Source organism: Mobula hypostoma, unplaced genomic scaffold, assembly GCF_963921235.1.
Source record: "Mobula hypostoma unplaced genomic scaffold, sMobHyp1.1 scaffold_36, whole genome shotgun sequence".
NCBI classification, from domain to species: Eukaryota; Metazoa; Chordata; class Chondrichthyes; order Myliobatiformes; family Myliobatidae; genus Mobula; species Mobula hypostoma.
Window position 1 is genome coordinate 1012736 of NW_026948187.1, and position 27067 is coordinate 1039802.

A 27067-nucleotide genomic window follows, 5' to 3' on the forward strand; every position below is an offset into this window, starting at 1 on the left:
AGGTGACAGAGGGAGTTGGGACTCGGGCGAGTGTATGTATTTCCTGTGCCCTTAGCCCCCACAGAGATAACAATGACTATAGCAGCCGTATTTGTCACATGTGCATTGACACATATAGAGAAATACGTTGTTTGCGTTGGAGAGGTGCCGTGACAGTTCGCAAGTGTTGCCATGCGTTCGGCGCCAACACAGCATATCCACAACTCAGTAACCCTACCTGTGTGTCTTTCGAATGTGGGAGGAAACCGGGGCAGCCAGAGGAAGCTTCCACAGGGAAAGTGTGCAGGCTCCTTTCAGACAGTGTCCGAAATTGAAACACAATCTTAAAGCTTATCCTAACCACTATTCCACCATGTCATTCTGTTATCCTTAACTTAAATACTCCAACACTGGCCACTAATATCTCCCACTCGTGAATGACCTCCAAAGCCCTCTCCAGTTATTTACACTCTTACTGCTGTGCTCAGTGATTCTAACCAGACATTGAGAGCGTCCGTGAGAGTTTGAGGGAACAGGCATGGTGTTTGCCAAGTTACACTGTTTCATTTACCGATTCACGAAAATGATTTCGGAATGGAAAGGCTTGTCATAGGAGGAGGTTTTGGTGCTTTGGGAAGCTAATCACTGGAATTTAAAAGAATGATTGGGATCCTCATTGAAACCTATCGAATGTTGAACTGCTTTGATAGAGTGGATGCAGACAGGATGTTTCTCATGATATGGAGGTGGATGGAAGAGGTCTGAGACCAGAAAACACAGTCTCCTAATAGAGGGGGCTGGGATAGAGTGGATGCAGAGAGGATGTTTCTCATGATATGGAGGTGGATGGAAGAGGTCTGAGAGCAGAAAACACAGCTTCCTAATAGAGGGGGCTGGGATAGAGTGGATGCAGAGAGGATGTTTCTCATGATATGGAGGTGGATGGAAGAGGTCTGAGACCAGAAAACACACCCTCCTAATAGAGGGGGCTGGGATAGAGTGGATGCAGAGAGGATGTTTCTCATGATATGGAGGTGGATGGAAGAGGTCTGAGACCAGAAAACACAGCCTCCTAATAGAGGGGGCTGGAGGAAGTCAACCTAGAACGATGAGGAGGAATGTATTTACTCAGAGTGTGGAGAATATGTGAAATACTTTGCCACAGATGGCTAAGGAGGACAGGTTATCCGTTATATTTAAGGCAGAGGTTAATAGAATCTTGATTAGTCAGAGCATGAAAGGATATGGCGATAAGACAGGAGATTGTGGTTGGGAGGGAAATCTCTCTTTCCTGGTGCAGTTTTTGAGGAAATAACAGCAAATACAGACAAAGGAGAGTTAGTGGTTATTGTTTATTTGGATTTGCAGAAGACATTTGATAAGGTGCGGCACATAAGGCTGCTTAATAAGGTAAGTGCTCATGGTATTACAAGAAAGGTGGAGAGCTTAACAAAGTGTGGTCGCACCCGGAGTAATGCATTTACTCTGGTGGCCCCACTAGAGGAAGGATGTCGAGTCTTTGTAGAGGATACTGAAAACATTAACCAGGATGCTACCTGGATTAGAGGGCATGCGCGATGACGGGAGTTTAGACAAACTGCGACTGTTTTTTTCTAGAGCGGAGGAGGCTGAGAGTAGATCTGACTGATGTTTCTGAGTTTATGAGCGGCACAGATATACAAGACAGACAGTATCTTTTCTTCAGGGTTGAAATTTCAAGTAGAACGGGCCATGAATTTAAGATCAGATGGGGATAATTCTGCAGGACATGTGGCTACAGTTTGTTTTTCAATTTGAGGTTGCGGGTATTTGTCAATTTAACATTATTATTTCGGCCACACTGCGGAATGTACCGTCCTCAGCAAAGTGAGCAAAAGGGATTCACTCCCCGGATTACCCCATCCCGGGACTGGTGTCCCATGAGCACTGCCTCCGGGCTCTTACTGTCTGTGTAATTACCCAGGGCATCGCTTGGGGGAGCTCTCCGAACTGAACATACATCGGACGCAGTTCCGCTGATCCGGAGGTGGAATTACGTCCTCTGGAACTGACTCTGACGTCACAGAGCGCGCTGCTGGAGACGGGATCCGTTAGAAACTTTGGGAATTAAATCTGTCACGCGGCCATTAAAGGCGCGGGGGAGGGGGTGGGCGGAGAGTCTGTCAAACTGTGGGTGGGGATGTGCACACATTCAGATGTTCACAGTATCAGACTCAGTCCGGATCTGAGCTCCTGCAGAGACTTCAGTTCCTCTTCCCCGGTCCAACTGATCCGATTGTTCCACAGCCTGAAACAGATGGAAGAATGAAGAGGAAATAACAGATTACACAACAGTGTCAGCAACAGAGGACTAGGGTTAATGTTTCAACAACATTCACAGACAAACACAAGCGGACACCCGGCGGATCCGCGGATATTTTATGACATTGAATATGAACGCAATCACTCACCAGATCCGCTCCAGACTCGGGAGGGCCAGTATGAGGCGGCGAAGAGCGGGGACAGATTGATCTGTGAGCGAGTTTGATCCTAGATCCAGCTCTGCCAGTGAATGGGTTGCACTGAGAGCGGAGACGAGATCATCGACACCAGCATCAGTGAGACCGACCTTGTACAACCTGGAGATGAGAGAGAGTGAGGGTGAAGGACACCGAGAGACAGTGGACGCTATGAATCTCGAATGTTTACCAATAAAGAATTACTGATCACATTAATGTTCAGCGTCAGACACCCAGTGACTGTAAACACAATCTCCCACAGTCTTACACTTACCACAGTTTCTGCATTTTACACTCCGAGTTTGTCAGAGCCTCAGACACCAGTTTCACCCCTGAATCTCCTAGTTCATTTTCATTCAGGTTCAGCTCCGTCAGTGAAGGGTTTGTACTGAGAGCGGAGGCAAGATGCTCGGCACCAGAATCTGTGAGACCGACATTGCTCAGCCTGTGGATGAAAGGGAGAGTGTGGGTAAAGGCCACAGAGAGACAGGAGACGGTAGAAATTCCCAGTGTTTATCAGTAATACAATTACTGATCACCTTAATGTTCAGTGTCAGATACCCCGTGACTATAACCGCAATATCCCAGTCTGACACTTACCATAGTGTCTGTATTTTACACTCTCGATTCCTCAGAGCTGCAGACAGCAGTTTCACTCCTGAATCTCCCAGTTTATTCATCCCAAGTCTAAACACAAACAGACAAATTGATGAACAAATTGATTCAGACAGTGGTTCTGAGGGAATTCCTCTCACCCGGTATTTCAGGAAACATTAAACCCTTCAGAAAATCACTGACCAATTCACATGACTGTCAATGTCCCTCACTGCCCAGCTCCGAATGTTAGTAATTTAGCCTGTCGGCGTGACTCTGTAAACTTTCAATATTCTGTCTCATTCCCCGACGTTTGGAAAAAAGAATCCTGACTAGATGGTAGAAAACTGCAGCGTTGAAGGGCTGGAAAAAGTCCCATAGGGAGGAAGAGTTGTGGATGAGAACGTGTCCATGGGAGATGGCGGAAGAAAAGCCCGCCAGGGGAAAAGGGATAGGCAGAGTAATCCCACAGGAGGAAGGGAGATGGGGAATAGAGATACCACGGGAGGGAAGGGGAATAGAGAAGAAAGATGCCACAGAAGGAAGGGAGATGGCAAAGTGATATCCCCACAGGACGAGTGGGGTGGAGAAGAGAGATTCCATGGGAGGACGGGGAATGGAGAAAAGAAATCCCACAGGAGGAAGGGGGATGTGGAATAGAGATACCACGGGAAGGAAGAGGAATAGAGAAGAAAGATGCCACAGAAGGAAGGGAGATGGGAAAGAGATATCCCCGCAGGACGAGGTGGGTGGAGAAGAGGGATTCCATGGGAGGACGGGGAATGGAGAAAAGAAATCCCACAGGAGGAAGGAGGATGTGGAAGACAGATGCCACAGGAGGAAGGCGGATGGAGTGGATAATTACCACAGGAGGAAGGAGAATGGAGAAGAGAGATCCCACAAGAGGAAAAATGTATGCAGAGGATAGATCCCAGAGGAGGAAGTGGGATAGGGAAGTGAGATCCCACAATGAAGGAAGATAGGTAAAGATCCATCCCACAAGATGAAGAGGATATGGCAAAGACAGATCCCATAGGAGGAAAGGGAATGGGGAAGAGAGATTCCATAGGAGGAAAGGGGGATGAAGAAGAGAGATCCCATAGGAGGAAGACAGATGGGGAAGCGAGATTCCACAAGAGGATGTGATGCAGACGTAGATCGCACGGGGAGGGTTGGTCAGATTTGAACCCCACAATTGGAAGAGGTGATACCCACATGAGTGTTGGGTATCTAGCAGTGAACAAAGTCACACTGTTGGAGTGATCGTGATAGTCACACGCTGGGAGAGGGGTTGGGAAGGATGATTTCAGGGGTATTTCTCTCCCTCTCACTGGGACATTCCTCTGACCCTCTCTTGTACTTCATCGGGAAGAGGGTGCGCAGATCCGTCACACCTGCTGCAGTCAGTGCTGGTGTCGATGTCAGTAACAGTGAGAAGGAACATTGTCAATGAACCTGTCACAAGGAGTGAGAAACACGGCCATTCGTGTGATTTACTACCATTAAACCAACGGCCATTGTTCGCTCATCTGAAGTCTCCAACATCTCTATACACGAAACCACAGGGCACTCCCGTTCTTGATTTACTGACCGATCGCCTATTAATTTGTCACAAAAACTCAATCTGCTTTACCTTTACGTTAAAACAAAATAATGAAATACTTTCACAGATCAGACTGAGAAATAAGTGAAGTTACCCCAACTCCTGGCATTTGTGCAGCCCAGGTACCAGCCGCTGGATTCCTTCACACTGAATGTGGCAGCCAATTAGGTCGATATGTTTTATCGTATCACAGAGTCCGATGACATGAGACAGGACCGCGCAGTCAATCGGGGTCAGTGTCATTCTACTGAATGAAAGTGTTTCCACAGATTCCAGTGCGGCCTGAGCCAGCCCACGATTCTGAGACTCAAACAGGTAGTGCAGTGTGTTCAGGAGGCTCCTTTTACCAGCTTCACTCCTCGTGTTTCCACTCTGACGTTTAACCTCCTCCCTCACCCAGTCAATCACCCGGCAGGTTGTTTGACGGGGAAATGGTCCCAGAAACTCCTCCAGGCCCCGAGCTGTCATGGGAGAGGAGAGGCCAGCAACAAAACGGAGAAACACCTCAAATCGGCCATCTGTAGTGTTGTGGGCTTCAGTGAGGAATTTCAGGATATCCCCGGGATGCGGATTCAGGAACTGTGCGACTGCCGCTACAAACTCCTGGATGGTGAGGTGTGGGAATGTGTACACCACACATCGGGGAGCATCCTCTCTCTCCAAAAGCTCCATCAAGAACCCAGACAAGAACTGGGAAGGCTTCAGATTGTAGTTGATTAAATCTCCATTTGTAAATACAATCTTCTTGTCAAACACACCTCTGAAGGCCATCTGACCAACCCTGAGTAACACATCATGGGGGTTCTCGATCTCACGGCCGTGGTTTTTCAGGATGTTGTAAATATAGTAGGAATAGAGTTGGGTTATGGTCTTGGGAATTCGCTGTGGGTCCCTGTCTCTTTTTGCGAAGAAGGGTCCCAGTGCCAGAGCGAGGATCCAGCAGTAGGAGGGGTTGTAGCTCATGGTGTACAGGATCTTGTTCTCCTCCACGTGTTTGAAAACAGCTTCTGCTACCGTCTTATCTTCAAAATGCCTGATGAAATATCCCTTCCGTTCTTCATCGACAAATCCCAGGATTTCAGCCCAGACATTGATTTCTGCCTTTTCTAATAAATGTAACGCAGTGGGGCGGGTGGTCACCAGCACTGAACACCCTGGCAGCAGCTTGTGCTGGATTAAACTGTACACAATATCCGACACTTCACACCACCACTCGGGATCTGGGCACTTGTGCTGAGGTTCTGTATCTCTCCGACTGTCAGCAAAATCGATTTTATGTTTGAATTCATCCAAGCCATCGAATATAAACAGCAATCCCTTTGGGTTTTTCCAAACCTCTCTCAGGAAATTCCCAAAGTAAGGATACTGATCCAAAATCAGTTCCCTCAGGTTTATTCTGCAGTTAATGGAGTTTAAATCCCTGAATTTGAAACTGAAGACAAACTGGAATTGTTGGTATATTTTCCCCGTGGCCCAGTCATAAACAATCTTTTGCACCATTGTTGTTTTCCCGATCCCCGGGACTCCAGCCAATGCTGCCGAACTCCCAGATTTGCATTTACTTTGGGAAAAGCTGCTCTGGAACAACTGATCAGTCCGGAGTTTTTCCAGTTCTCTGCGGAGATGTTGTTTTCTCCACTCCTCGTGGTCTCTGCCTCTCGCCAGCTGCTCGTGTTCCACCAGTCTCCGATCACGAATAGTAGAAATGACCGTGAGCTCAGCGTATCGATCAACCAGCTGGAAAACATTCACCTTCTCCGTCATCAGGATCGTGTTCACTCTCAGTGTTTCAGTTTGTAACCGCAGAGTCTCCTTGTGTTTCTGTTGAACATCTTCCATGGGAACAAAGAAAGAGTCAAAATGTTAGACGCCTGAACTCAGAACTTAGTAAACAACAAATAGTGCAGCACAAAGCTCTTGTATCAATTTAATTTATCAGAATATGTTCATACACTAAAGTAAATTTGGTTGCAGTGAATCAGAATTGTGACGAAAAACCAAGTTCAGAAGATTGATGCTGATGAGAGAGATAAGGGAAACAATGGAGAAACATTCAAAATGCTAATAAGAGAGAAGAGCGAGATTAACGAGAAAGAAACACATTTCAGTTATTGACAGACCGATTGCTTTGAACCTGAACTGTTTGAAGTTTGATGGACAGGCGATACCCCAGCAGGGGGATAAAAAGAACAGGTTCGCTAAGGCACGACCCACACCACGAGATCACGAGATAACGAGACTCTGGAAGAGCGGTGTGCCTCCACAAGTTGGTTAAAGTTGGAGGTCTGGTTCGGGGGAACCGACCATAGACTGACAGGGTGAAAAGGAACGATCGGCGGGAACCTGGTGTGTGTGTCCGCCCTTGCCTGGGTGCCCGGTTCACCGTGGAAGAACGGTCGTATCCGGAACGGAGGGATCACAGTCGGTGACCACAGAAGACATAAAAGGGTTCGCCCGAAAGCTAACTGCGAAGAACATCAAAGGTCTGTTTGAATCAAAATTTGCATTCTCTCTCTCTCTCCAACGGCACAACAGCGATTACTGCAAACTGTACTCAGCTGAACTGAACTCTGCGTCACTTGAGACTGATCATTTTACCCCTAGACTGCGATAGAGCTTGGCTGATTCCTGTTACCCTGGTTCTGTGTACACGTGTGTATTATCATTGCTAACCTGTTTCATTTGCATCCTTACGATTAGAGTACTGTGTTACTTATTTCTTTAATAAAACTTTATTAATTTCTGTTAAACCAGATTCCAACTAAGTGGTCCATTTCTGCTGGTTTGGCAACCCAGTTACGGGATACGTAACAGAATAAAACAAAAGAAACCTACTGCATGTCGATCAGCAACGTTGTAGGGGTGGTGAGGGTCAGTTATCAAGGTCTCGCAAAGCTGACTCAGACAATCAGCGTTTCTAATCAAACATAAATAATTTATTCACCCTACTATACCACGGATGCTGGACAACTCACTGAGATCATCCAGAAGAATGTCTGGGCCTGCAGATCTGCAGTCTCATGTCCACTAAACAGTATACATGGGAAATACTCAGCAGGACAGGGAGAATAAAAACAGAAACATAGAAACATAGAAAACCTAGAGAACAATACAGACTCTTCAGCCAACAATGCTGTGCCGAACATGTCACTACCTTAGAATTACCTAGGCTTTATCCATAGCCCTCTACTTTTCTCAGCTCCATGTAGCCATCCAGGAGTGTCTTAGAAGACCATACCGTTTCTGCTTCCACTAACGTCGCCGGCAGCCCACTCCACGCACTCACCACTTTCTGCGAAAGAAAACTTACCCCTGACATCTCCTCTGTACCTACTTCCAAGCACCTTAAAACTATGTGCTCTCGTGCTAGCCATTTCAGCCCTGGGGAAAAGCCTTTGACTATCCACTCGATCAATGCCTCTCATTATCTTGTACACCTCTATCAGGTCACTTCTCATCCTCCGTCGCTCCAAGGAAACAAGTCCGAGCACACTCATACTGTAAGGCATTCTACCCAATCTAGGAAACATCTTTGTAAATCTCCTCTGCACCTTTTCTATGGTTTCCACGTCCTTCCTGTACTGAGGCGACCAGAATTGAGTACAGTACTCCAAGTGGGCTCTTACCACTGTCCTGTATAGCTGTAATATTACATCTTGGTTCTTAAACTCAATCCCACGACTGATGAAGGCCAACGCACCATATGCCTTCTTAACCACAGAGTCAACTTGCGTTGCAGCTTTGAGTGTCCTATGAACTCGGACTCCAAGATCCCTCTGATCCTCCACACTTCCAAGAATCTTACCATTAATGCTATATTCTGCCATCATATTTGCCTTAACAAAATAAACCATCTCACACTTATCTGGGTTAAACTCCATTTGCCACTTCTCAGCCCAGTTTTGCATCCCATCAATGTCTCGTTGTAACCTCTGACAGCCCTTCACACTATTCACTACACCCTCAAGCTTCGTGTCGTCAGCAAATTTCCTAACCCATCCCTCCACTTCCTCATCCAGATCATTTATAAAAATCACGAACAGTAGGGATCCCACAACAGATCCCCAAGGCACACCACTGCTCTGGAGAAAGGGAGAGAGTGGATGCTACAGATCTATTATTCAAATCGAACTAAAATTTTGAAAAGCAGGATTATTTCCAATCCCGGTAGCATCTGGTAAAACTCTCCTGCGCCCTCTCCGAGTTCTCCAGATCCTTCCTGTAATGGACTGACAGAATTGAACCAATTCTCCAAGTGCAGCCAAACCAAAGTTTCATACATCTGTAACCTAAAGCTTCGATAGACTTAGTGCTCCGTACAATGAAGTGAACAATGTGATGGTATCTTCTTCATGTACCTGTGTTGTCACACCTAGCGAGCTACAGACATTGACAACAAACTCCCTCTGCACCTCAATGATGTTAGCGTCTGCCAGCTACTTTAAACATCCCCCATACCCTCACACTTTTCTGGATTAAACTCCATCTGCTATTTGCCCACCCGCCCCTGCAACTGATCTATACCCCACTCAACAGGTGTGAAGGCGGATGAAGGCTGAAACAAATCCACCAGCTCCAATCGTCGTGGTTTCCATGCCATTGGAATCAGTTGTTTGATTTGTGAAGTATCGTGTGCTTCTTGGAGTGCAACATCAAGTATTCGTTAAACAAATTCACGCACAAGCGTCTTCGCTCTGGGGGCCACTTCTTCAGAATGAAGACCATCATCCTCGACCTCGAGGGATAGCCACGACGATACCCCACTGGACTCTTTGAGACTCTTCTTCGCTCTCCATTACTCATTGTCACACCTCAGCTTCAGAAACCATATATTTCATTTGCAGACTAAATTTACAACATTTCCCGTCACGGTCACGGGACGGTGACAAACTCGGCTCTAATCCTCTTTGGAACATGCCGGTTCGAAATTCTGATCAGCTGATATATATCGACTCTAACCAGATGGAGATTTGCCCTGTAACAGTTGCTCCTCACCTGACTTCTACCATTTAATCTGCCTTCCCCAATTTAACATCCCCACCCTGTGTATCACCTAAATTGCAGACCTCTCCTTATTCATAACCATCTCAGAACTTGAGTTGTCTTCATTGATCCCGAAACCTCTCCCACTGAATCCCGAGCCCGTCCTGAAATAAGAGATAGCCGATGTCAATGTAGGACCGGGTCTGGATGAGGTGTGGGAAAGTTACTTGCAGTGAAAGTACACCTGAAGAATGTGAAACCTGACGGTACGTCAGGATCCTGACAGGTGTGTGCCAGAGCCTTGTAAAGTAGGTAAAGGGTTTCACATTGTGTGACGGCTCTGGCAGGAGTGTATGGCATCTCGCAGCGTGTAGGTAGACGGCAAGAGGCTTGTGGAGTCTCGCAGCGTGTCAGCCCCTGCCAGGGGTGTGTGGTGTCCAGCGGTGTGTCAGTACCCTGCCAGAGATGTGCAGGGTTTCACAGCGCATTAGGATCCTGCCAGGGGTGTGTGGGGTTTCCAAATAACAGGTATACTGTACATAGGGGTTTATTGTGTAAAGGATCTTGAAAATGACATTTTAGTCTTCACCATGTATCCGGGGCCAGCAAATACCGCTAATATCATCTTCTTAGAGAGTTGAGAGTTCTGAGGAAAACAGCGGTGATCTGGCGCTAAACGATGCAGGCATGTTTTCTCAGTAGTCATTCATTCAACGTATTCGAGTGAGACAGGGAACGTAGGAAAGCATGGATTGTATAAACAGTTAGATTACAGAATGGCAAACTAGTAGAGAAGTTGTTCTTCAAAGATCCAGGGGAGTATCTATTGCATGACATCTATTACAGTCACTGAAAGTGGGCATGCAGGTACAGCAGGCGGTGAAAAAGGCGAATGGTATGCTGGCATTTATAGCGAGAGGATTCGAGTACAGGAGCAGGGAGGTACTACTGCAATTGTACAAGGCCTTGGTGAGACCACACCTGGAGTATTGTGTTCAGTTTTGGTCCCCTAATCTGAGGAAAGACATCCTTGCCATAGAGGGAGTACAAAGAAGGTTCACCAGATTGATTCCTGGGATGGCAGGACTTTCATATGAAGAAAGACTGGATGAACTGGGCTTGTACTCGTTGGAATTTAGAAGATTGAGGGGGGATCTGATTGAAACGTATAAAATCCTAAAGGGATTGGACAGGCTAAATGCAGGAAGATTGTTCCTGATGTTGCGGAAGTCCAGAACAAGGGGTCACAGTTTGAGGATAAAGGGGAAGCCTTTTAGGACTGAGATTAGGAAAAACTTCTTCACACAGAGAGTGGTGAATCTGTGGAATTCTCTGCCACAGGAAACTGTTGAGGCCAGTTCATTGGCTATATTTAAGAGGGAGCCAGGTATGGCCCTTGTGGCTACGGGGATCAGGGGGTATGGAGGGAAGGCTGGGGCGGGGTTCTGAGTTGGATGATCAGCCATGATCATAATAAATGGCGGTGCAGGCTCGAAGAGCCGAATGGCCTACTCCTGCACCTATCTTCTATGTTCAGAAGTGGTTACCTAGAGTGCCAGGATTTAGGTGTTTCAGAAAGAACAGGGAGGAAGACAAAAGGGGTGGGCGTGGCACTGCTGATCAAAGGTAATGTCACGGTTGCAGGAAAGGAGGAAGTTATGCAGGGATTGCCTACTGATTCTCTGTGGGTGGAAGTTATAAACAGGAAGAGGTCAATAACTCTACTGGGCGTTTTTTTTTTTATCGACCACCCAATAGTAATATGGACATCGAGCAGCAGATGGGGAAACAGATTCTGGAAAGATGCAAGAATAACCGGGTTGGCGTGGCGGGAGATTTTAATTTCCAAAATATTGATTGGAATCACCCTGGAGCAAGGGCTTCAGATGAGGTGGAGTTTGCTAGGTGTATTCAGGAAGGTTTCCTGATATAATATGTAGATAAGCCTACAAGAGGAGAAGCTGTACTTGATCTGGTATTGGGAAATGAACCTGGTCAAGTGTCAGATCTCTCAGTGGAATAGCATTTTGGAGATAGTTATCACAATTCTGTCTCCTTTACCATAGCATTAGAGCGGGGTAGGAACAGACACGTTAGGAGTGAGGAGAAATATGAAGTAATTGGGCAGGAACTTGGAATCATAAATTGGGAACAGATGTTCTCAGGGAAATGTATGGCAGAAATATGGCAAACGTTCAGGGGATATTTGCGTGGCATTCTGCATAGGTGCGCAGGGTACAGGAACCGTGGTGTACAAAAGCTGTTGAAAATCTTGTCAAGAGGAAAAGAAAAGCTTACGGAAGGTTCAAACATCTAGGCAATGATAGAGACCTAGAAGATTATAAGGCTACCAGGAAGGCGCTTAAGGATGAAATTAGGAGAGCCAGAAGGGGCCATGAGAAGGCCTTGGCAGGCAAGATTAAGGAAACCACCCAAGGCATTCTACAAGTATGTGAAGAGCAAGATGATAAGAGAGCATAGGACCAATCAAGTGTGACAGTGGAAAAGTGAGTATGGAACCGGAAGAGATAGCAGAGGTTCCTAGTAAATACTTTGCTTCAGTATTCACTACGGAAAAAGATCTTGGCGAGCATACAGACATGAAGAAAGAGGATGTGCTGGAGCTTTTGGAAAGCATCAATTTGGATAAGTCTCCGGGACCAGACGAGATGCACCCCAGGTTACTACGGGAGGCGACGGAGGAGATTGATGAGCCTCTGGCAACTATCAATGCATCATCAATGGTGACAGGAGAGGTTCCAGTGGATTGTAGGTTTGTAGATGTTGTTCCCTTATTCAAGAAAGGGAGTAGAGATTGCACCGGAAATTATAGACCAGTGAATCTTACTTCAGGAATTGGTAGGCTGATGGAAAAGACACTGAGAGACAGGATTTATGAACATTCGGAGAGGCATAATATGATTACGAATAGTGAGCATTGTTTTATCAAAGGCATGTCGTGCCTTACGAGCCTGATTGATTTTTTTTTGAGGATGTGACTAAACACATTGATGAAGGTAGAGCAGCAGATGTACAGTATAATGGATTTTAGCAAGGCTTTTGACATGGTACCCTATGCAAGGCTTATTGAGAAAGTGTGAAGTTATACGACCCAAGGGGACATTGCTTTGTGAATCTAGAACTGGCTTGCCCACAGAAGGCAAATTGTGGTTGTAGGTGGTTCATATTCTGCATGGAGGTCGATGACTCAGGGATCTGTTCGGGGTTCCCTTCAGTTCATGAATTTTATAATTGACATGGACGAGGAAGTGGAGTAATGGATTAATAAATTTGCTGATGACACAAAGCTTGGGAGAGTTGTGGATAGTGTGGAGGGCTGTCAGAGATTACAGCGGGACATCGATAGGATGCAAAATTGGGCGGAGGGTGACAGATGGAGTTTAATCCAGATAAGCGTGAGGTGGTTTATATTGGTAGGTCAAATATGATGGCAAAATATAATATCAATGGTAAGACTTTTGGCAGTGTGGAGGATCGGAAGGATTATGGGAACCGAGTCCATAGTACACTCAAAGCTGCTGCGCAGGTTGACTCTGTAATTAAGAAGGTAAACGGTGCATTGGCCTTCATCAACCGTGGGACTGAGTTTAAGAATCGAGATGTAATGTTACGGCTACATAGGACTCTGGTCAGACCCCACCTAGAATACTGTGCTCAGTTCTGGTCACCTCAGTACAGGAAGGATATGGAAAATATAGAAAGGGTGCAGAGGGGATTTACAAGGATGTTGCCTGGATTAGGGAGCATGCATTTTGAGAACAGGTTGAGTGAACTCAGCCTTTTCTCCCTGGAGGATGAGAGGTGACCTGATAGAGGTGTAAAATAATGAGAGGCACTGATCCTGTGGATAGTCAGAGGCTTTTTCCCAGGGTTGAAATGGATAGCATGACAGGGCACAGTTTTAAGGTGCTTGGAAGTAGGTAAAAAGGAGATGTCAGGGGTAAGTTTTTTACGCAGAGAGTGGTGAGTGCTTGGAATGATCTGCCGGTGGTGGAGACGGATACGATAGCGTCTTTTAACAGACTCCTGGATAGAGCTTCGAAAAATAGAGGGCTATGCGTAAACATAGGTAATTTCTGAAGTAACTGACATTACTCAATGTTAGGCGCAGCACTGAGGGCCGATGGGCCTGCATTGTGCTGCTGGTTTTCTATGTTTCTATGTTTCTAAGTCGGTGTGAGAATTCTACAGCTGTATCTGTTCCCTTGGCAAGCAGCATGAAGAACATTGAAGAATAATTTTGCAGGCAATTTGTAGAGATATACTAAGTCAGTGGTGCAAGGAAACTGAAGGGTTTTGGTGGCAGAATATGGACCAAAACAATAATTACGGAAGTGTGAGGTCTTTCTAAAATTCCTAATTAGCCTATCTCAGGTCCTATAAGAACAATAACATATTTGGAATTTGTTCTTGGACATGAGAGATGCTGAACCAGGACACTGGCGGGGATTCCATATGTTTCTGATGAAGACTTTCGAATACTGAGATACAACATTGGCTACTGTAAGATTAACAACTGTTGCAATATCTGTCTTTCCTTCGCCCTCTCCTCTGTTAGATGTGCAGTTGGGTGATACAACACTGTCTGTGAATATGAACCTTTTCGGACTCAGAGCACTTGCACTGCCCAAGGCTCCATTTTCACAGATGCAATGTGCTTATGGATGAAGTGAGCTTCTCATCACTCTGGTACAATTTAATTTATCTCATTTTTTTAAATCGATTTCTTCAGTTCCTCTCACCTTTCTCGTCGCATTAACACAACACTGGGTTTCTCTGACCTAATTGACAGCTCTTACCCGTCCACAGTTTCCATTGCACACCACAGGCAGACATGAATTTCAGTTCTGTGGATTTTGCAACCCCCACTGCCCCCCCCCCACTCTCCCCTCACCTCCACTGTCTCCTGATGGACTTCCCATTGTTTCGGGGGCGGGATTGGACAGGTTAGTTGGAGTATGACCTGTTTTTTTATTTAAAGGGAAGCTGTTACTGGTATTCTGTGGCTAGAACTTCAATCGATGTCCAACTCGAAGAACTGATGATCTGTGGGGACTGACGGAGTTTAGAGAAATGATTTAGGATGAAGGATGTTCGGCAGTGGGGAAGGGGGAGAGAGGCAGGTAGGGTGAGGTTTTGACCTTTTGGGGTGCCGAGGTTTCCCAGATTTCCCCTCCACCGGATTGCTCCTTTGCCTGCTCTGACCCCGGTGGAAGCAGCTGTAGTTCCAGGCACCAGAGAGGAGCCACCCCTTTCCTCAAGTCCCGACTCTCAGCCTCGTTCCTCATTATGTCCTTTGAAAACTCTTCCTCCAGGAGACAATGTCTCTATGTGCCTTAATTTGTACTGTGTCACAGTGACAACATTTACCTGGTCAAACTTCCGTGGCTCATCAACATAACCATTCTGCACAAGTATCAGCGGTTGGTGGAAACAGCATTTTCTTCACCTACCTTTCAGCTCACTGGGGATCTCCCGTAAACCTTGAGCGGGATCTGATCGCTCGTACGGTGCACAACCTGTTTAATTTTAAACAATTTGGTGAAATCAGATGTGTTGAATTATAAAGTGTGCATTGTTTGAATCCGAATTGAGATTAATCTCTACCATTTCTTACCATATTCCTGTATTTCTTTAAGTATTTTGTCCAACTTTGGGACGCCATTCCGCATTTTCACAAACGATTCCCACATCACCCTCCGGGCGCGGGACCCTCTCTCAATCACCAGGCTCAGGAGGAGTTTAGAACCATCCGCCAACTCTCCCTTATCAGCGAGATCAGAGAATTTCTGCGAGGTGTAGAAATGAACATATTGGGGACTGCCAGATTCACAGAGAATGCGAAGTAAACAATGTGCCCTTTATTGGGATCACACGGCCGGATGCCGATCCTCTCAGGAGATGGGCTGTACATTCAGAGCAGAGCACAGAGAGGGGACTGGCCCACCAGTCAATGAGATCCTGGTTGGTCTGTGACAGCTTTGTTACAATGACTCCAACCCATAAATAATTCCTCATCAGATTTGACAAGAATAAATCATAAAATATGATTTATCATAAAGCAGATGAACAAAGAAGTCAAGAAGCTTTTTTTTATAACACGTGTTCAGTCTCAGAGAAGTTACAGAAAAGATGATGCAATTAATCTTCTAAGTCTGCCAGTGTCCAAAATGACGGCGGCTGGCACCTACTGCATTTCCATTGCCTTTTTTGGTGGCGTTTTTTCAGTGCTTACATCACAACATCGCAACATGGTAGTATACCGCGAATGACACAGTTTGCAGTTACAAATTATAACACAAGCACCTCCACCCAAAAGAGAACACTGTCGAGCTCCTGTGACACCCACAGATGATGCCCAGGTTTTCACTGAAATCCTACGGTCACGCTCTGCGATCATCCTAAACCGAAATATCGTATCATATTTCTATTTAATGTCCATTATGTTAAGCCTATACAACAGTTACCCGCTTCCCTCGCTGTGAAAATGAGCAATCACCCACCAGTCCGGGGGATATTTTCACCCCTCTTCTGTCATTGGTGCAGGTTCATAATTTTGTGATTGTACAGGGCATGCAAAATTTGGGCACCCCTGTTCAAAATTTCTGTTATTGTGAATCGTTAAGTGAGTACAAAATGAGATGATCTCCAAAAGACATGAAGTAAAGATGAAAACAACAGGAATTCTGCAGATGCTGGAAATTCAAGCAACATACATCAAAGTTGCTGGTGAACGCAGCAGGCCAAGCAGCATCTATAGGAAGAGGCGCAGTCGACGTTTCAGGCCGAGACCCTTCGTCAGGACTAACTGAAGGAAGAGTGAGTAAGGGATTTGAAAGCTGGAGGTGGAGGGGGAGATGCAAAATGATAGGAGAAGACAGGAGGGGGAGGGATAGAGCCGAGAGCTGGACAGGTGATAGGTAAAAGGGGATACGAGAGGATCATGGGACAGGAGGCCTAGGGAGAAAGACAAGGGGGGGGGGTGACCCAGAGGATGGGCAAGAGGTATATTCAGAGGGACAGAGGGAGAAAAAGGAGAGTGAGAGAAAGAATGTGTGCATAAAAATGAGTAACAGATGGGGTACAAGGGGGAGGTGGGGCCTTAGCGGAAGTTAGAGAAGTCGATGTTCATGCCATCAGGTTGGAGGCTACCCAGACGGAATATAAGGTGTTGTTCCTCCAACCTGAGTGTGGCTTCATCTTTACCGTAGAGGAGGCCGTGGATAGACATGTCAGAATGGGAATGGGATGTGGAATTAAATGTGTGGCCACTGGGAGATCCTGCTTTCTCTGGCGGACAGAGCGTAGATGTTCAGCAAAGCGGTCTCCCAGTCTGCGTCGGGTCTCACCAATATATAAAAGGCCACATCGGGAGCACCGGACGCAGTATATCACCCCAGTCGACTCACAGGTGAAGTGATGCCTCACCTGGAAGGACTGTTTGGGGCCCTGAATGGTGAATAGTAAAGATGAAACATTCTTTTCAACATTTTAAACAAGATTAGTGTATTATTTTTGTTTTGTACAATTTTAGTGTGAAAAAAAAAGGAAAGGAGCATCATGTAAAAATTTGGGCACCCCAAGAGATCTGAGCTCTCAGATAACGTCTCAGACCTTAATTAGCTTGCTAGGGCTATGGATTGTTCACAATCATCGTTGGGAAAGGCCAGGTGATGCAAATTTCAAAGCTTTATAAATACCCGGAATCTTCAAACCTTGTCCCAACAATCAGCAGACATGGGCTCCTCAAAGCAGCTGCCTAGCGCTCTGAAAATTAAAATAAATGATGCACACAAAGCAGGAGAAGGCTATAAGAAGATAGCAAAGAGTTTTCAGGTAGCCGTTTCCTCAGTTCATAATGTAATTAAGAAATGGCAGTTAACAGGAACGGTGGAGGTCAAGTTGAGGTCTGGAAGACGAAGAAAGCTTTCGAGAGAACTGCTCGTAGGATTGTTAGAAAGGCAAATCAAAACCCAGTTTGACTGGAAAAGACCTTGAGAAAAGTTTTGCAGACTCTGGAGTGGTGGTGTACTGTTTTACTGTGCAGCGACACCTGCACAAATATGACCTTCATGGAAGAGTCATCAGAAGAAAACCTTTTCTGCGTCCACAAAATTCAGCGTCAGAAGTTTGCAAAGGAACATCTAAACAAGCCTAGTGTATTTTGGAAACATGAAGTTGAAATAGAACTTTTTGGCCGCAATGAGCAAAGGTATGTTTGGAGAAAAAAGGGTGCAGAGTTTCATGAAAAGAACACCTCTCCAACTGTTAAGCACAGGGGTGGATCGATCATGCTTTGGGCTTGTGTTGCAGCCAGTGGCACGGGAAACGTTTCACTGGTACAGGGAAGAATGAATTCAATTAAATACCGGCAAAATTCTGGAAGCAAACATCACACCGTCTGTCTTCTACAACAGGATAATGATCCTGGAAAACATCCTCAAAAATACAAAATGGACTACCTGAAGAGGCGCAAGCTGAAGGTTTTGTCATGGCCCACTCAGTCCCCCGACCTAAATGTCATCGAAAATCTGTCAATAGAATTCAGAAGAGCAGGGCACGCAAGGCGGACCAAGAATATCAGAAAACTAGAAGCCTTTTGCAAGGACGAATGGGCGAAAATCCCCCAAACAAGAGTTAAAAGACCCTTAGCTGGCTACAGAAAGCGTTTACATTATGCGATATTTGCCAAAAGGGGTGTTACTGAGTACTGACCATGCAGGGTGCCCAAACATTTGCTTCGGGCCCTTTTCCTTTTTTGTCATTTTAAAACTGTAAAAGATGGAAATTAAAAAAAAAGACTTGCTTAAAATATTAAAGAAATGTGTTATCTTTAACTTTATGCCTTTTGGAAATCAGGTCACCTTTTACTCGTTTAACTATTCACAGTAACAGAAATTTTGACCAAGGGTGCACAAACTTTTGCATGCCACTGTATATTCAGTATTTATTTCCCAGTTGTACATTTATCTACTTTAATATCTGGTGAGTCAGATTTCGGACACCTATGATGTGTGAACATTCAAACCCGTTCTCTCGCTCACTTACCCGATGTTCCTCTTCAGTTAACTGATTCTCGAACGTTAACGCCAGGCTCATTCCGTGCACCACTCCTTCCATCGCCTGCTCCAGCCTGTCCCGGTAGAAGTCAATCAACTGCAGAAGCTTGAAATCGCTCCAGGTTGCCAGGAGCTCGGTGATTACTGAGCTCGGACCTGTGAAGCGAAGCGAAGGAAACTGAAGACATTATCGAACCTTTATTGCTCAACACCTTTCTATCTAGAACCTAAGGTCGGTGCACCATGTTACCAAACAAAATCAGAAATAGACACACACAGGTGTGACCATTTTGAAGCACAAATCAGGGAAGGACTTACACAGCGAAAGACATGGCACTGAGAAATATAGATCCAACTCCAAGGAATTTAATTAATTGATAGTGGCGTCACGCGGAGACAGGGTATTAAAGAGAGCCCTGGAACATTGAATTTTATTAACCTAGCTACTGAGTAGAGAGATTGGAGCTGTATGAGTCGTTCGTGAGGTCTTGTTTGGAGTATTGCGTGCAGTTACACCTTAGATCGGCTTCAATATATTTCAATTCTCATTAACCCCACCTGCATTTCCCACTTCTTGAGCTGAATGGTTTGAGGTAGTTAACATTAAACAGGTTTGTGAAAGTAAAAGTTAAAACGAAGATTGGGAACAGTATTCTGCTTAGTCTGACATCAGTGATGTGAACAATTCTCGGCCATTGTAGAAGCTGTATCAGGAGAAAATTCAAAAGACCTAACAAATTCAACAATGCTTTGTGAAACATAAGTCACACTGGCTGAAACCCTTGGAATACTTTTGCTGATGCAACTAGCAGAATATATAAGGCGAGACCAGCGAATGTAGAATATTAGGATTTTCAGTAAAATCACACATTACAGATTATCAGGCAAGCGTAAACCACGAGGGGTTGCGGATAAAGTAATGATACGGACACGAATTTGTTGGTCGAATTACATAGACTAGGCATAAATTGATTGTTTTCCGAATGGCAATGAGTGAGGAGTGGTACCACCGGAATCAATGCCAGGACCCGAGCTATTCAGAAAGGCTATTTCCACGAGGGAAATAAATGAAACATCTCCATGTTTCTGTATGACGTAAATCTGGATGGAAGGCGAGAATCGAAGAGACAGGCTGCGACAGATTTAAATTTGTCTGGGAAGTTGAGAAATACCTAGCAGATACAGTACGAATAACAAATATACGATTGGCCACTTTGGTGGAAATGACAGGACGGCTGCGTACCCGGGTGTTTTTCTGATGTTGACGCCACTGAGTCTCGTCCCTCGTCGGCTCCATCAGCCATTGTGAAGACGGATGTTAACAGATTCCGGTTCTCTGCAAGAAACAAAATCAAGAGTAGGGTCAGGTATTAATTTAGGTATAAAGGAGAAAGCTGATATTTGTATAGAACAACATACTGCCAAAAATATAGTCCTTCCCAATGAAATCATGATATGGCTTGATCCTGCACACACCCAGACAACTCCTGGAATATACTTTATGGCCGGATTACTGGATGAGATGCCCGTGCTTTTCCAGGCAATCCCGTGGCATGGAGCAAGAGTGAGATGTCACACCGGCTTGTCAAGTCAACTGAACGTCAATGCGGGTTGGAGGTCCTGAGCAGGGAGCACATACAGCTTGTGCCCTCCGACCACTAGTGGCGCTATGGTGATCAATGGACATCTAGTACAACAGCGAGTGCTCAAACACCTCTGCTGACCTTGGCACATCTTTTCCTCACTTCGCCAAATTGTACACATTTCTCCATCGCACCTGATTCTCAGAGTCTCCTTCCACTTTTATTAAATTACGAAGTATTGACGTCACTGGCAAGACTACATATCTTGTTTCAGGCAATATGGAAAAGCCCGTGTACAGCATCGCGACGTCTTGCCTTAAACCACTATATTTTCACCGGCAGGGGTCAGCGCCTAAATTGCTGTCAGCATTTATTGGAGCATATCATCTGGTTACCACTGGATCGTTACATCCAATACAGCAAGTTTTACAAAAAATCTTCAAAATAATTTTAAATGCGGCAATTATTCAACAAGACAGGCATTGTATATATTGTTTTCAGGTCGAGGGACCATAATCAGAATTGAACCTGTCCACAGCTGTTCCCCAATCTGCTGAACATTTCCAGTATACTCTGCTTACGTTTCACATTTCCCTCATCGAAGATTTATTTTAATTATTTAATGGATAAGAATTTCGTCAATTGACTGTAAAAAAAATCCTGCAAAATTAAGCAAGACTATTGGAATACCATTCTATTTCCCTAATGCGACAATTTTCAATGTTTTATTAGATAGAGTACGAAAATAACAGCATGGAGCATAACCTCGATGCGTCCCTTATCTCGTTTCATTGGGTCTGCACCCGAGATGACACTTTGACTGCCGAGTGGCAGTCACCAGACCTTGATAAAATCACAGACCTGGGGATCGGGACGACACGCGGTCTGGGGATAGGGGTGCCGTGCGGACTTGGTATGGTTGTGGTGGTGTTGCTTACTGTGAATAACTCTCCTTGTAGCTCGCAGACAATGAAACCGAACAGAGAAATAATACATTTAAGGCCACGTGTTTCTTAGTTATCCGGACAACAATTGGGCAATATCTGAAGCTTATTGAACAGTTGCGTGCATCTGTGAAATGACTGTATTTCATAGGAATACCTTCACCGAAAGTAAGAGAGCAGCACACACAAACTTCTGGAAGAATTGAGCAGATAAGGCAGCTTCTATGGAGAGGAATATTACGGTCGACGTTTCAGATCCGAGACGTTTGATCCGGACGTCGATTACTTATTCTTCTCCCGAGGTGCTGCTTGACCTGCTCAGTTTTGTGTGTGTTGCGCTGGATTTCCAACATTCTCAGATCGCTTGTTTTGTGACTGAAATATATATTTCTCAGTAACCTACCTTGTACTGGGTCTCCCGATTCGGATCTCTTTGAGTTCGTTATTGTTTTAGTGGGTAAATGTGCTCTGCGGAGTAAATATTACTTCCACTTGATAATCAGAAACAATAAGACGGCTTTATCAGTCGACACGCTTCTCCGCCCACCATCCCGCCCCCACCCTGTACCCCAAGCATTTACTGTATTCGGTTATGATCGGATTAATGCGCTCAGATTAATTCACCGGGACGTCAGCAGTACACCGGACATTCAAGAGTGTCAGGGAAGTGAGGTTTGTGCAGTGAAATTTACGACTGAGACGGTACTCAGGAGACTTAATGGTCTGAGGGTGGATAAATCTCCTGGACCCGATGGAGTGCACCCACGGGTTCTGAAGAAAGTAGCTCCAGCGATTGTGGTGGCGTTTACGATGATCTTTCAAGAATCGATAGATTCTGGCATTGTACCGGATGACTGGAAAATTGCAAATGTTACTCCGCTAACTAACAAGGGTGAGAGGCAGCAGAAAAGAAAAAAATGGACCTGTTAGCCTGATATCAGTGGTTGGGCAGTTGTTGGAATCGATTGTTAGTGATGAGATTACGGCGTACCTGGAGCCACATGACAAGATAGGCCAACGCCAGCATCGTTTCCTGAAAGGAATATCCTGCCTGACAAACGTACTGCAATTCTTTGAAGAATTTATAAGCAGTGTATACAAAGGAGATGCAGTAGAAATGGTGTACTTGGATTTTCAGCAGGCCTTTGATAAGGTGCCGCACATGAGGCTGCTTAGCAAGATAAAAGCCCATGGGATTACAGGGAAATTACTAGTATGGATGGAGCACTGGCTGGTCGGCAGAAAGCAAAGAGTGGGAATAAAGGGAACCATTTCTGGCTGGCTGCTGGTTACCGATGGAGTTCACAGGGTCGGTTTTGGGACCGTTACTTTATACGATGTATGTCAATGATTTAGACGATGGTATTAAGAGATTTAGATTAGATTAGATTATGAGGACACGCAGTCCTCTTTTATTGTCATTTGTGGCTAAATTTGCCGATGGTACAAAGATAGATGGAGGAGTGGGTTATGTTGAGGAAACAGAGAGCATGCAGAGAGACTTAGATAGTTTAGGGGAATAGGCAAAGAATTGGCAAATGAAATACAATGTTGGAAGGTGTATGATCATGCACTTTGGTGGAAGAAATAAACGGGCAGACTGTTATTTAGATGGGGAAAGCATTAAAATGCAGAGATGCCAAGAACTTGGGAGTCCTTGTGCTGCAAGATGCCAGAAAGGTTAACCTGAAGGTTGAGTCGGTTGTGAAGAAGGCGAATGCAATGCTGGCATTCATTTCTAGAGGTATAGAATATAAGAGCCGGGATGTGATGTTGAGGCTCTATAAGGCAATCGTAAGACCACACTTGGAGTATTGTGCAATTCTGGGCTTCTTATTATAGAGAGGATATACTGACATTGAACAGGGTTCAGAAAAGATTCACTAGAATGATTCGAGGAATGAGAGGGTTACTGTAGGAGGAACGTCTGACATCTCTTGGGCTGTATTCCCTGGAGTTCAGGAGAATGAGGAGGGATCTCATAGAAACATTCCAAATGTTAAAAGGACTGAAAAGATTAGATATGACAAAGTTATTTCCCATTGTGGGGGATGCTAGGACAAGAGGGCACGACTTCAGGATTAAAGGACGTCCTTTTAGAACTGAAATGCAGAGACATTACTTTAATCAGAGGGTGGTAAATCTGTGGAAATCCACAAGCGGCTGTGGAGGCCAAGTCACTGGGTGTATTTAAGGCAGAGATAGACAGGTTCCTGATTAGCCAGGGCATTAAAGGGTTTGGGGTGAAAGCGGGGGAGTGGGCGTGAGTGGATGAAGTGGAGAAGCGCACGATTGAATGGCGGAGCAGAATCGAGGGGCCGAATGACCTACTTCTTCTCCTATATCTTATGGTTTAATGCCGCGACGCCTCGCACAGAATTGGACCGTTAACTGGCTATGTTTTTGAAAACAGGGGCATCGGGAATAATTAGGTCCAGATCTCATAAATGTTCATATTCGGGATAGGGGAGGGCTGTCTGAATAGGAAATACAACCATTAGCCACTCTGTTCGGTGGATATGTATACCAGCTTGTCAATGCGATCCATGTGGCAGCAGCTCAAAACATAAAAACATGCAGGCATGGTCAATACGTAAGAAGGGTGTTCAGGGGAAACTTCAAGATGGGGAACAAAAGTGATCCAAGCGTCTTTGACCGTGGGAGGATTGTTGGTGCCAATATCTCAGAAACTATTCAGCTCCTGGGACATTCACGCACAAATTGTTCCGTTTACAGAGAATCGTGCAAAAAACAAAAGCCAAAAAAAAACAACGTGAGAGAACATCGCCCTAATGAGAGAGATCAGGGAGACCGGCCAGGCGGAAACCGGCAGTTCTGTGGGCGAGAACCCGCTCTAATGAGAGAGATCAAGGGAACTGCCCTGACTGATTCAGTCTGATAGGAAACCGGCAGTTATCTGGGCGAGAACCCACTCTAATGAGAGAGATCAAGGGGATTGGCCAGACTGATTCAGTCTGATAGGAAACCGGCAGTTATCTGGGCGAGAACATGGCTCTAATGAGAGAGATCAAGGGGATTGGCCAGACTGATTCAGTCTGATAGGAAAGCAGCAGTTATCTGGGCGAGAACCCACTCTAATGAGAGAGATCAAGGGGATTGGCCAGACTGATTCAGTCTGATAGGAAACCGGCAGTTATCTGGGCGAGAACCCGCTCTAATGAGAGAGATCGAGCGGATTGGCCAGACTGGTTCCGTCTGATAGGAAAGCAGCAGCAAATCAAATATGCACACGTTATAAAAGTAGTGTGCAGTGCAGCATCACTGAACGGGTAACATACCGAGCATTGAACTGGACGAGCAACAGTAGCAGAAGGTCCCGAACATACACTCAGTTTCCACTTCATTAGGTACAGAACGAACATAATAAAGCGCCCACTGTGTCTGCACTTCGGTATGTTTTTATCAACAGCCAGTGAATTCACTTGGAGAAAATTTATATTAACCATTACCTGCTGTATCCTGTCATTGCTAAAAAAAAATTACGCATACAAAAAAAAAACAGATCCATAAAGCCATGCAATTTTAGAGACCGTATTGATCTGGTAGTAACACTAGACGGATTGCCGTGACGAGTGGGCGCATTGAAACACCGTGATTTTTCCTCGTATAGTCTCTGTTCTTACCTTGTACTCAACTCCCGAGTCTGGTCCCAGCGTATCGAAGCAGCTGAATTTTATTTTGGAACTTTTTGGATCTCCCCCTCCCCCTCCCACTTTCAAATCTCTTACTAGCTCCTTCTTCAGTTAGTCCTGACGAAGGGTCCCGGCCTGAAACGTCGACTGTACCTCTTCCTAGAGATGCTGCTTGGCTGCTGCGTTCAGCAGAAACTTCGATGTGTGTTGCTTGAATTTTCAGCATCTGCAGATTTCCTCGTGTTTGAGCTGAATTTTATGTGCTCTAAGTGTAAGGGAACACACCCTGAGCAAGGATCAGTTGATAACACGCTCATAAACCTAAACAGCACACTTTTCAGCACGTAACGCCACATACGGTTTCACAACGCTTATGTTAAAGCATTTTTATCGCTTGAATGCGTATTTCTAACATATGGTTCCAACCCGAGCTACAACGACAGTGCACAATTTCAATGAGTACCTTTCACTGGAAAATTTGATCTGCTCCAGAGAGGAATCACAACCCACATCCCGGTTCCATTCGGTTGGTGTCGGCGCTCTGATTTATTATTCACCCTGGACCCAGTTTATTGCCAGACTATAAACTCCAGTGACAGCTCAGGGCAAAGACCGCTGCGTGTTTACTGCACAGGCACCGCAGAAGGAAGAACTCTGTTCGGTGTGATCATATATTTTGCCTTTGGAATATATATATTTTTATGAAAACTGGATCCTTCCTTTCTCCAGTCTTAACTGCTCTCCCATCGCGTAGACTTGCGCTGATCTTAAAGTTAGCCCGTTTATAAAGCCAGCTTTAGCAGTTGTCTGATGGTGGTCTATTGGAATAATGGGCCAGTTGGGGAGAAACATGCCGAGATTACCATCTCTCCCAGATAGCTACGGGTCAAAGTCGACAGCAGATTAAGAAACCCCTTCTCCTTCACTTTACTACTCACACACTGGAAACACGTTACCATATCACAGCAGCAATCATATCAAATTACGACCATTCTCGCCTGTGAATTTGCCTGATGTCTAATTTATATTATGCATACACTTACCGTTCTGCGTCAGTGGTCGATAGAAAACTCTTGAACATAAAATTAGCTGGATCTTTCATCTGTCAATGTGTTCTGTGGTATCAGCGGCCTTAGACCTGCTTCTGCGAATAAACTCGTTAAAATTTTATGGACCCTAACAGTAGGTAAACACACCTTCAGATAATAACACACTCATAACCTGAACTTCACCCTTTACGATACACCCTGTTTCATCACGCTTTTCTGCAAACACGGAAATACTCATTTTACATCAATGAGTCTTTGTGACATGTGTTCCGAGTCAAAAAATTATTAATTCAGAGCACCATAGCAGTGGCCACGTTTTCTCTAGAAAAATTGTCTACTGCAGAGAGGAATCACAACCTGCAGTTGGTTCGATTCGGTTGGTGTCGGCGCTTCGAATTATTCTTCAGCTTGGGACCAGTTTGTTGTCACTCTATAAACTCCAGTCACAGCTCAGGGCGAAGTCCGCTGTGGAGGTATTACACAGAGGCAGCAGAAGGAAGGACGCTGTGAAATATCATGAACTATTATACATTTTTCATTTTTTCCCCTTTTGAACACGAGACATTTTCCCTCTCCTGGTTTTAACTTTGGCCCAGTTGCCTGGAGCCGCACTGGTCTCAGAGTCAGCCCGATAATAAAACTGTCTTCAACAGTTGCACCCAGTTGTACCATTACAGTAATCGGCAAAGTAGCACCTGTGCCGAGATTACACTTCCCAGAGATAACTACCGGTCAAAGGCGACAGCAACATAGGCGCGCCCTTCCCCTTCAGATGACCGTTCTTACTGGAAACAGTAGGTAACCAAATCACAGCACCAATCATATGACATCACGGCCATTTCCCGCGGATGAATTTGCATCCATCATATTTAACTGATAGATACATCTCTTCAGTAAGTGATGGAAAGACTAGGGACATTAAATTCACTGGGTCACTTATTTCTCAGGTCTGGCTGCTGTTTTATTGAATTCAGAGCAGGGCGTTTGACTCTCAGTCACTTTCCGCAGCTGAACTATGACCTCAGCGCGCCCTCTCCTGTGCCTGCCTGCTGCAGTTCCCTCCCTTGTCCATCGAGGGTCTGTGGAGTGCGGAACGAAACA

General features: G+C 45.3%; 1 protein-coding gene and 1 pseudogene across 9 annotated transcripts; one reads left to right on the forward strand and one right to left on the reverse strand.

Annotated features, from left to right (window-relative positions):
* Positions 1 to 27067, forward strand: part of LOC134341626 (zinc finger protein 585B-like) — a 196923-nt pseudogene that overhangs the window by 56117 nt on the left and 113739 nt on the right.
* LOC134341602 (NACHT, LRR and PYD domains-containing protein 3-like) lies at positions 1313 to 26187 on the reverse strand. Of its 9 annotated transcripts, none has more exons than XM_063039473.1 (12): positions 25961 to 26177; positions 24909 to 25182; positions 21668 to 21732; positions 19981 to 20073; positions 18727 to 18893; positions 15296 to 15467; positions 15132 to 15197; positions 4769 to 6506; positions 3078 to 3164; positions 2752 to 2922; positions 2430 to 2597; positions 1313 to 2266 (listed from the first exon to the last, which is right to left on the reverse strand). In XM_063039473.1, exons 4-12 carry the CDS (start codon positions 20039 to 20041, stop codon positions 2179 to 2181), a joined length of 2718 nt encoding a protein of 905 aa, XP_062895543.1. In that variant the 5' UTR covers positions 20042 to 20073; positions 21668 to 21732; positions 24909 to 25182; positions 25961 to 26177; the 3' UTR covers positions 1313 to 2178. The 9 variants fall into 9 exon arrangements, with proteins under 9 accessions (XP_062895543.1, XP_062895542.1, XP_062895537.1 ...); XM_063039472.1 differs by lacking the exon at positions 25961 to 26177 and adding an exon at positions 25381 to 25482; XM_063039467.1 differs by lacking the exon at positions 24909 to 25182 and having other exon boundaries at positions 25961 to 26180.